This window comes from Liolophura sinensis, chromosome 3 (genome assembly GCF_032854445.1).
Source record: "Liolophura sinensis isolate JHLJ2023 chromosome 3, CUHK_Ljap_v2, whole genome shotgun sequence".
Taxonomy (NCBI): domain Eukaryota; kingdom Metazoa; phylum Mollusca; class Polyplacophora; order Chitonida; family Chitonidae; genus Liolophura; species Liolophura sinensis.
Window position 1 is genome coordinate 5,826,565 of NC_088297.1, and position 11,091 is coordinate 5,837,655.

General features: G+C 43.6%; 1 protein-coding gene across 3 annotated transcripts in view; it reads left to right on the top strand.

The window, feature by feature from the left end:
- Positions 1–11,091, top strand: part of LOC135463741 (tRNA-splicing endonuclease subunit Sen34-like) — a 28,746-nt gene that overhangs the window by 3,897 nt on the left and 13,758 nt on the right. For all 3 annotated transcript variants that reach the window (XR_010443585.1, XR_010443586.1, XM_064741159.1), the window contains exons 4-6: positions 509–728; positions 1,918–2,079; positions 3,910–4,107. Coding sequence is in view for 1 of the 3 variants with exons in the window: in XM_064741159.1 (XP_064597229.1) it covers positions 509–728; positions 1,918–2,079; positions 3,910–4,100 (573 nt within the window). In the remaining 2 variants the exon portion in view is untranslated. The remainder of the gene's footprint in view (positions 1–508; positions 729–1,917; positions 2,080–3,909; positions 4,108–11,091) is intronic.

Below are 11,091 nucleotides of genomic sequence, written 5' to 3' on the forward strand. Positions count from 1 at the left end.
AGAAAATTTTTAAGCGCAGCATTGAACAAATAAATAAATAAATATAAGTATAAATAAATAAGTACAGTAAGTTAATGTCACATACATATGGCTGCACAGGGAGAAACCATTGGCCTAAAAAATATGGAGGGGCCTCCGTGGTTCAGTTGGTTAGCGCACTAGCACAGCGTAATGACCCAGGAGTCTCTCACCAATGCGGTCGCTGTGAGTTCGAGTCCAGCTCCTGCTGGCTTCCTCTCTGGCAGTACATGGGAAGGGTTGCCAGCAACCTGCGGATGGTCGTGGGTTTCCCCGGGCTGTGCCCCGTTTCCACCCACCATAATGCTGGCCGCCATCGTATAAGTGAAATATTCTTGAGTACGCCATAAAACACTAATGAAATAAATAAATAAATAAAAAACATAGAACTGAAATATTCGTGAGGCGTTCCATTAATCGGTAATTCAAATCAAACTGTATATTGTAACAGAGCATTATACCTCGTTCGCCTTTCTAATGATCACTGTAGATTGAGATGTACAGGGAAGAAAGAAGAGAAGAGATGCGCAGACACCTTCCAAAAATTCTTGAGGGGCGGAAGGCCAAGAAGAGGAAACTAAAGGAGTCGCAGAAGAGCTATGAAGAGTCAGGAAGTACGGCAGAAGAGGAGGAGGAAGTCAGCTTTGATGTTGAGAGTGTGAACATACCAGCGATCTCCACTGACCATACAATGGTGCAGTTGTTCACAGGTAAGCCTTTATTCATGTTTCATGGGATTGTAAAACTGTAAAATGGATCCTTCGATTCATTCAGCTGGGTGAGCACTAGGGTGTCTAGTGTCATGTATGGTGTCTAGTGTCATGTGTGGTGTCTAGTGTCATGTAAAATGGATCCTTCAAATCATTCAGCAGGGTGAACACTTGGGTGTCTGGTGTCATGTATGGGTTCCAGTGCCATGTGTGGTGTCTAGTGTCATGTAAAATGGATCCTTCAATCCATTCAGCTGGGTGAGCAAAGAAGTATTTATCGTGATGATGTTTTTGATGCTCAGTGGTATGATGTTTTAGCTATGTGGGATGTCGGGTGTCTGATGTGGTGTCTAGTGTCTGATCTGGTATCTAGTGCCATGTGTAGTGTCTAGTGTCATGTATTGTGTTTTGTGCCATGTGTGGTGCCTAGTGTCATGCATGGTGTCTAGTGTGATGTCTGATTTCACATGGTGTCTAGTGTCATGTGTGGAGTCTAGTAGGGTGCTGAACTAAAATCATGAGGCACACCAGGTGCTGGACTAAAACCATGAGGCACACCATTTGCTGGACTAAAACTGCGAAGCACACCAGATACTTTACCAAAGTTGTGAGGCACACCAGGTGTAGGATGAAAACCACTGTCTGTCTGTCAGCAACCTGCGGATGGTCGTGGGTTTCCCTCGGGCTCTGTCCAGTTTCCTCCAACCATAATGCTGGCCGCCATCGTATATGTGAACCATTCTTGAGTACGACGTAAAACACCATTCAGATTGTAAACACCTTTGCCTTTGGTGCTCTTGCAGCCGTACATTCATTCCTTTCTCTTCGAGCAGTGATTAGGGTTACAAATCTAAACCTTAGATACACTTTGATACACATTGTTTTTTATGCACTGTCATATTGCATATTGCACACCACGAAAAATCTTTAACGAAGCTTCTTTTAGTGGTTTGGAATAAAGTCATTTGTGCACTGTATCTTACATTTATAAGACAAACTCCAACAAAAAATGTAGGTTATTTCTTTTCTGATGTCTTCAGCATGGTGTTACAGTGAGGCAGCACTATGAATGTGACCAAGCATTTAGACCATCTTGTAGCAATGAGACACGGACATATAATCTACTCTTTGAAAGTGGTGTTGAACCATAGGCAAATTTGATTTGATGTGAGTTATCTCCCTTGTTCAGAGAACCCCTGGAGAGAGAAAAGGACAGAGGTCGCTGTTGAGTGGAATTTCCCATTAAGTGAACAGGAAGTGATGCGCTGTCAAGTTTTCAGGGACTTGTGGGAGAGAGGCTATTTTCTGACATCAGGCTGCAAGTTTGGTGGAGATTTTCTGGTGTACCCTGGTAAGTCAAATCATCTGTAGCATTGATGAAAGATTGGGTGGAATCGCAAATAGCTAGCAGGTTTGATTCTCCAGGAAGAAGCAAGGGGGATTTCTGGCTCAATGCCATCAGAGTGATGACCTTGACAAAAACTGAGGTCATCCATTATGGCTTATAGGCGTGAAATGTACAAGATCCCATTTTATATCTATGTTAAACAACATGGAAGTGAATAAAATACAACAGTCAATCATTTATGACTCTGAAATTTGGAATATTTGCATGATGCAAAAGTCATCTTTGTGATGATCTGGGCTCAGTTTGAGGTCATCTTTTCTGTTTCGCAGCTCTCCATACAGTCTTGAACCTATTTCCCTGAAACTAAGCGTACATCTCCCACCCTATGATCTAAACTTGTGTATACATATGTTTATTTTAGTCAGGTAATTAATTTCATAATTACTTCCATTCATTCTCTATGCAGTCTCTTCTGATTGCTACATTTCTCCATTCTAACTGGACGTACAAATAAGCTGTCAATACGGCCTATGAAATAATCTGTATGAAACCAAACTAAGTAACATGATGTGGACGGGACAGTATTTCAGACATCTGGATTCTAGGTGTTTTGAGCTCTTAGAACCGAGTGAAAGACAAAACGTTTTGACCTCAAAGCGGACATATGGTACAATAACATTACAGCTAGGCTAAATGGCATAATAGGAAATACTTTAGGTTTGAACTTAGCCCACATCAGATGAAATACTGTGTTTTTTTTCTTTGACAGCAATGGTCACATAGGGGACGTATATATTTCCGTATCCTGCAGTGCATGCCGATGTGTATGTGTCATGACTAGGTTATGTCCCTTTGTTCTGCTGGGAAAACAACGACGAGTTAACTTTGTAACATGGCCTCTCCTAGTAGGACGGTTACTAACACCCTATATTGTTGTATCCTGACAGTCAGTAACTGTGTAACGAATTCCCCCTATACATATGTTACCCCAGAAATCCTATGAAATAAGCGCAGAGGGCCAGTGTACAGGTCAGTCACTTCAGCATCGTCATTGTTGCTACAGCCAAACAAAGGGAGATAACCCTGTCAACAGACACATATGGTATCTGCTGCAGGATACAGGAATATACACGTCCCATAGGTGACCGTTCCTGTCCAATGATGACAGGAGTATTTTATCTGGGGTGTGGGATAAGTTTGCAAATCCTATCACAGAGTAACCACGTAATCATTAAAACCAGAGCCTGTCAAAATTTTAGCAGAGATCTGAGCCAGTCACTTTTTAAAGGCCATCCTGAAAAAATATCATTGGTCAGTAGTGGGGGGGGGGGTTTGATTCAGGCTAATGATAATAATATTTAGATATAAATATCTCAGTATAGATATTTCAATTTGAGAAACTAACATGGAGAGAAACACAAAAGCCCAAATAAAAATATTAAAAATATTTATAAAATAATGTATATTTATTATAAAAGACTCCATTTCACTGTCTAACTGTAAACTTTGGCCACATTGTTATCAGCTCACAAATGTCACTAAGATTCTGAATGTTTTGTGGAATCAGAAATGTAGAGGTTTGGAGTTCAGATTCAATTGTCGTCCATTTGTCTCTAATCTGGAACATATCTGTGAAAGATAGATGTGTGGCATCAACTGATTTTTTTCCAGTCAGTAAGGTCACAGGTGGCAAATTTTTATAATGGTATCGATTTTTTGAAGTCTGCAAAGCAGGCATTGCTGTAACACACATTTAAAGAAATTCTGGAGAGATAAAACGCCAGTGTGTATCTCAGTCTAACAAAACATTTTATTCTGTTTTTATTCATCCAGGTGATCCATCAAGGTACCACGCGTTTTTCATTGCCATTTGCATCCCGCATCATAAAAAGATGGCCGCTATGGATGTGGTTGCCATGGGACGTCTGGGGTCAAATGTTAAAAAAACTGTTCTGATTTGCTCGTTCGACACTGAGAAAGACAGTGTGACGTACACATCTCTGCAATGGACCGGGATTGGATGATAGAAAAGTAATCTTTAGTTTCATTGGTTACTTTGTTATTTTACTTCATTGGTTACTTTGTTATTATGTTTCATTGCTTACTTTGTTATTACAAGCATTCTGAGAACTATTGGCGTTATACTCTGTTGTGATTGGTTGTCACAGGACAGTGTAGAAACCATTGCCATTAAGTCAAGACATTCTTGTAGATGAAAATGCATAATGACAAAACTCATGCATGGTAATTTTGGAAAGGACACTGAAATATGTTGGCAGAAAGCGAGGCATTTCATGGCTATAATTGCACAGCAGTAAGATTGTAAGAGAACTTATCTTGTAAGAGTGCAGACCGCTTTGGTGTCCTAATGGTTAAAGTGTCTGCCTCGGAAGTCGAGAGACCTGGGGATCAAACCCGGGTTGGGTCTTTCCAAAGACTTTAAAAATGGTATTTGTTGCTGCCTCGCTTGGCGCTCAACACTGATAGGTTAGAGCAAGGATACATGACTGGTTAGCCCTGTGTCGGTACAATGTGACTTGGTGGGGTGTCATGTCTGGTGTCTTCAGCCTGATACTTCAGTGGCGATATGGATTGGCCATGCCACAAGAAGACATAGTATCTGTGTGCACACCTGATGACTCCTTGTCTTCATATGAATGAAAAATTGTTAAGCATGATGATAAACCCCAAGCATACTTACATATTCACAGAGCGAATTGCTAGTAAAATGCAATTTTGGCTGTGCTTGTTGAAGTATACTGGCTGGTCGGACATACCACTGACCTCAGACCAGTATGCCTGTGTTACATGGAATTTTGGCTGTGCTTGTTGAAGTATACTGGCTGGTCCAACATACCACTGACCTCAGACCAGTATGCCTGTGTTACATGGAATTTTGGCTGTGCTTGTTGAAGTATACTGGCTGGTCCAACATACCACTGACCTCAGACCAGTATGCCTGTGTTACATGGAATTTTGACTGTGCTTGTTGAAGTATACTGGCTGGTCCGACATACCACTGACCTCAGACCAGTATGCCTGTGTTACATGGAATTTTGGCTGTGCGTGTTGAAGTATACTGGCTGATCCAACATACCACTGACCTCAGACCAGTATGCCTGTGTTACATGGAATTTTGGCTGTGCTTGTTGAAGTATACGGGCTGGTCCAACATACCACTGACCTCAGAGCAGTATGCCTGTGTTACATGGAATTTTGACTGTGCTTGTTGAAGTATACTGGCTGGTCCAACATACCACTGACCTCAGAGCAGTATGCCTGTGTTATTGAAGTATACTGGCTGGTCCGACATTCCACTGACCTCAGACCAGTATGCCTGTGTTACATGGAATTTTGACTGTGCTTGTTGAAGTATACTGGCTGGTCCGACATACCACTGACCTCAGACCAGTATGCCTGTGTTACATGGAATTTTGACTGTGCTTGTTGAAGTATACTGGCTGGTCCGACATACCACTGACCTCAGACCAGTATGCCTGTGTTACATGGAATTTTGGCTGTGCGTGTTGAAGTATACTGGCTGATCCAACATACCACTGACCTCAGACCAGTATGCCTGTGTTACATGGAATTTTGGCTGTGCTTGTTGAAGTATACTGGCTGGTCCAACATACCACTGACCTCAGAGCAGTATGCCTGTGTTACATGGAATTTTGACTGTGCTTGTTGAAGTATACTGGCTGGTCCAACATACCACTGACCTCAGAGCAGTATGCCTGTGTTATTGAAGTATACTGGCTGGTCCGACATTCCACTGACCTCAGACCAGTATGCCTGTGTTACATGGAATTTTGACTGTGCTTGTTGAAGTATACTGGCTGGTCCGACATACCACTGACCTCAGACCAGTATGCCTGTGTTACATGGAATTTTGGCTGTGCTTGTTGAAGTATACTGGCTGATCCAACATACCACTGACCTCAGACCAGTATGCCTGTGTTACATGGAATTTTGACTGTGCTTGTTGAAGTATACTGGCTGGTCGGACATACCACCGACCACAGATGAGTATGCCTGTGTTACATGGAATTTTGGCTGTGCTTGTTGAAGTATACTGGCTGGTCCGACATACCACTGACCTCAGACCAGTATGCCTGTGTTACATGGAATTTTGACTGTGCTTGTTGAAGTATACTGGCTGGTCCAACATACCACTGACCTCAGATCAGTATGCCTGTGTTACATGGAATTTTGGCTGTGCTTGTTGAAGTATACTGTCTGGTCCGACATACCACTGACCTCAGAGCAGTATGCCTGTGTTACATGGAATTTTGACTGTGCTTGTTGAAGTATACTGGCTGGTCCGACATGCCACTGACCTCAGACCAGTATGCCTGTGTTACATGGAATTTTGGCTGTGCTTGTTGAAGTATACTGGCTGGTCCGACATGCCACTGACCTCAGACCAGTATGCCTGTGTTACATGGAATTTTGACTGTGCTTGTTGAAGTATACTGGCTGGTCCGACATGCCACTGACCTCAGACCAGTATGCCTGTGTTACATGGAATTTTGACTGTGCTTGTTGAAGTATACTGGCTGGTCGGACATTCCACTGACCTCAGACGAGTATGCCTGTGTTACATGGAATTTTGGCTGTGCTTGTTGAAGTATACTGGCTGGTCCGACATACCACTGACCTCAGACCAGTATGCCTGTGTTACATGAAATTTTGGCTGTGCTTGTTGAAGTATACTGGCTGGTCCGACATGCCACTGACCTCAGACCAGTATGCCTGTGGTACATGGAATTTTGGCTGTGCTTGTTGAAATATACTGGCTGGTCCAACATACCACTGACCTCAGACCAGTATGCCTGTGTTACATGGAATTTTGGCTGTGCTTGTTGAAGTATACTGGCTGGTCCGACATGCCACTGACCTCAGACCAGTATGCCTGTGTTACATGGAATTTTGGCTGTGCTTGTTGAAATATACTGGCTGGTCCAACATACCACTGACCTCAGACCAGTATGCCTGTGTTACATGGAGTTTTGGCTGTGCTTGTTGAAGTATACTGGCTGGTCCGACATTCCACTGACCTCAGACCAGTATGTTGCATGGAATTTTGAGCTCTGAGTCCATGGCGTTGTGACATTATAGATTTCATTTCTGGGGTCAAACTTTCTAGGCTTTGAGCTGTCTTGAGACTGCACGCAGTCTGTCAATGAAACGCTTGTACGTGAACATTCAGACGGTGTCGTTAATATTTACACATGTACATCACCTTGCTAATAAATCATGGCCAGGAATAGTATGTGTATGAAGTGAATCAGAAATTGATTGTATTTGTAAGTGTAAGTCACAAAACCATTCCAGCCGTGACAGCAGTTTAACAGAAAATGGTATTCTGTAAGACAGACCAGAAGGTGGAGATCATTTGATTGGCTGAGTATGGTTGAAAACAAAATGGCCACCCCAAGTTAAAGCTCAGGGGAAACGGCCTGTGTTTGTTACTCCATTATCAACCCTGATTGTACAAAAAAACATCACTTAAGCTCAGAAATTCTCAGAATATCTATGAAGCTGAAAATTATACAAATCCAGTGAATACACAATTGCTGACAGCGATTCAAGACTGGGCATTTTCCTTTCCAACAACATTAGGACTATTTTATTTATTTGATTGGTGTTTTACGCCGTACTCAAGATTACTTCACTTATACGATGGCAGCCAGCATTATGGTGGGTGGAAGCCGGGAGTGCCTGGGGGAAACCCACGACCATCTGCAGGTTGCTGACAGACCTTCCCACGTACGGCTGGAGAGGAACCAGCATGAGCTGGACTTGAACTCACAGCAACCGCATTGGTGAGAGACTCCTGGATCATTACGCTGCGCTAGCGCGTTAACCAACTGAGCCACAGAGGCCCCTCTAGGACTATTTTTGTCACCCATGCTGTCCGTTACTAAGGCTATCACATGGTCTCTACAAGTAACAGCTGGGCAATCTTACAGAATATGGTTATTCATAGGGTTGTTCTTAAAATCTTGTTCTAGAAAATTCTGTGTGCAGATGTCGTTGGAGTTGTTTGTTGTTGATGGGTCAGAGCTCTCACATGACCGCGGTATTAAATTGATTGGCTGTGGCCTATATACTTAAAACAGGAAGCAGCCATCTTAAGCCATCATGCAAAAGATAAAACTCGGGGGCAGTGTGATTGGTCAGAAATAAGACAGTTCAGGAGGCGTGACAATTGGCTCCATTCACCACTGTGTGATTGTTGCTCTCTCCCACCTGATGTCTGCATGACCGTACCTGTGCTGTTACTTTTGTGCGCCCCCTTGGAGTTTGGGAAGTTCTTTTCTGAAAGTGAGGTTTTATGATGCAAGGTAATGTTAGGTTGAGTCACACCCCTAGACTGGGAAGGTGTTACTTCTACCAGCTTACTGTTACTATCACTGTCCATGGCAGTCTCACCTACAGCCTGAAGACGTGTGACCTCTGAGGTAGCTTACTGCTGGTAAACCACTCCCCCTTCCCCCTCACTAGACATGCAGCTACCTGAACAGGTATTGAGGTGTCATGCTGATGTAACTGGATAGTTTGGGCTGGCACACCTGCAGCCTAAAGAGGTGGAGCTTCTCAGGTAACTTACTACTGTTACACTCCCCCCCCCCCCGTCCCCTCCTCCAGCAGTCTCACTTCCTGAGCATTTCATTCTGATGTAACTGGACAGGTAGAGGAGGCACACTAACAGTTTGAAGATGTGTGAGGTCAAGTAGCTTACTGCTGCTGCCCTCAACACCCCCCTCCCCCCCACTACCCCCCCCCCCCCACACACACACACACACACAAAACATACATGGCCACACCCACCTCACCCCACAGCTCCGTCTCAATGGACATTAAACTGTGCCTTCATGGTATTGCAGTGTGCTTTCACTGATGGAGATTTGCTTACATAACTGACGTAATAACCGTGATAGGGAGCAAGTCATGACCCAGTGATTAAGATGCTCCTACAGCTGCTGGGACACACGAGGTGTGGGTTCAATACCGGCCATAGGCAGGGAATATGAGAAATCTTTCATTTCACTTCTTTTTGGGGCTTTGATGAATAAGGTTCATGTGGTCATTTGCGTAGTCCAATGTTTCTAACCTTTAAGATCCCTTACATGTAAATCTCCTAGCAATAAAGTGTACTGATCTGTACATAGTTAGAGGGAAGGTAGTCAGTTACTTGCCAAAGGTTGGTGGTTTACCCGCCGTTTCACTCCAGGTTCCTCCACATGTAAACCACCATCGTTGTGCAAGTGAAAAACTCTTCAGGAAAGTGTCATGTGAAACAACAATGAAAATAACTCATGACAGTGAGAGTCAGGTCAAACGCTAGACTAGAGAGGTATGAATCTCATCACCTCTGGGGGCCTCCGTGGTTAGCGTGCCAGCATTGCACAGTGACCCAGGAGCCTCTCACAAATGCAGTCACTCTCGAGTTCAAGTCCAGCGCATGCTGGCTTCCTCTTCAGCCTGTACGTTGGAAATATTCTTGAGTAAGGCAAAATATACTAATCAAATAAATAAATAAATAAGACACGTTTTCCTCTTCAGATATCTGGACATGATTTTTACCACCCACATCATAACTCATTGTTTCACTAATTTTTTGTCAGAAATAGTGACAGAAGGTGACATTATCATAAATATAGCCAGAAATGATATTGAAAATTGTTCTGCCATCTGTGCCAATTTTCCAAAATATTGTGATGAGAAACAATCAAATTTTTACTGGCCTTACCGTGGGCCTGAGTGTAAGAGGATTTTTCACTGTTTATGCGGCTCGGGAGGTGTTAGCTCGTTCAGATGTTTGACTTCTAGTTTTATCATGCAGTCCAGTCCCAACCCGCCTCAGACAAGGCATGCCTGTAGCAAGTTCCTTACGGGGAAGTTCATTTCATCATGCTGTTTAGAATGGCTTTAAAAATGGGTGGGAGGATTGCATTGCATAATCTGCACCCATCACCCAATGCAAGCCAACCGAACCCCACCTTGGCAGAGTGAAGGCATAAGGAGTACTGTTTAGTTTTACTGTTGTTGAGATTCCATTATGTAACCAGAATAACAGGCTATGTAAAGAAAGGGTTTTGTCGTCGGGTATTAACTTTGGCCCCTCCCCCCAAACAGGAACTGCCTATAAATGTGTCCATGGGAGGGTGACGGTATGAGACCGAAATCCTCAGAGGTAGGAAATGGGTGGAGAGTGATCGCCCCCAGGTAACGTAAAGGTGTTTCAGCTGACTACTGTAACACACTGATCTTCTCTTTACCACGGTGACCTCTCCATGTCACCGCCCCCTAATGTCCCACAGTCTGGGCTGTATGGAGCAAAAAGACCCTTTGGGGTTACGTCATTCACACTTACCTGCCTTGTCATGCCCCTGCCCATCTCACTCCTCTCCCCTCACCATTCACAACCCCTTCACCACCCAGTTAACTGAATTAAGCATCTGATAACATGCTGTCAGCCCAATTTTTCCCCACTGGTGAGAAACATCTGGATTACAGTTTATAATGTATATGGCGAAGTCATTGCAGTTCAGAGTTATGCAGTGCTTATGAGCTCAGGCCACTTCAATAAACCCACACCTCATGTGACTTTTGATAAGGCCACACCCAAATTACCTCCCTTGAGGTCACTGTCCCGTTAAAGTGTGTTTTTAGGAGTGAACTGTGGTTGGGTGAGACCTCAGAAAATGGCTAATGGCAAGTTTCGTAGTTAGTGGCATGCTGATGAGGTTCCAGTTCTCGTAATTTCACGCCCCAAAAAGTAATCTTGCGTTACGTCAGTCACTGTTGTGTCACAAGGGAGGTAATTGAGAGCTTTGCCTTTGAAAGCCATGCACCGTAACGTCTCAACCAGTCTGCACCGTAACGTCTCAACCAGTCTGCACCGTAAGGTCTCAACCAGCCTGCACAGTAACCTCTCAACCAGTCTGTTCCAGATTTATGAAAAGCAAGATGATGGTTCATATACACCATACTGTTTATCAGTGA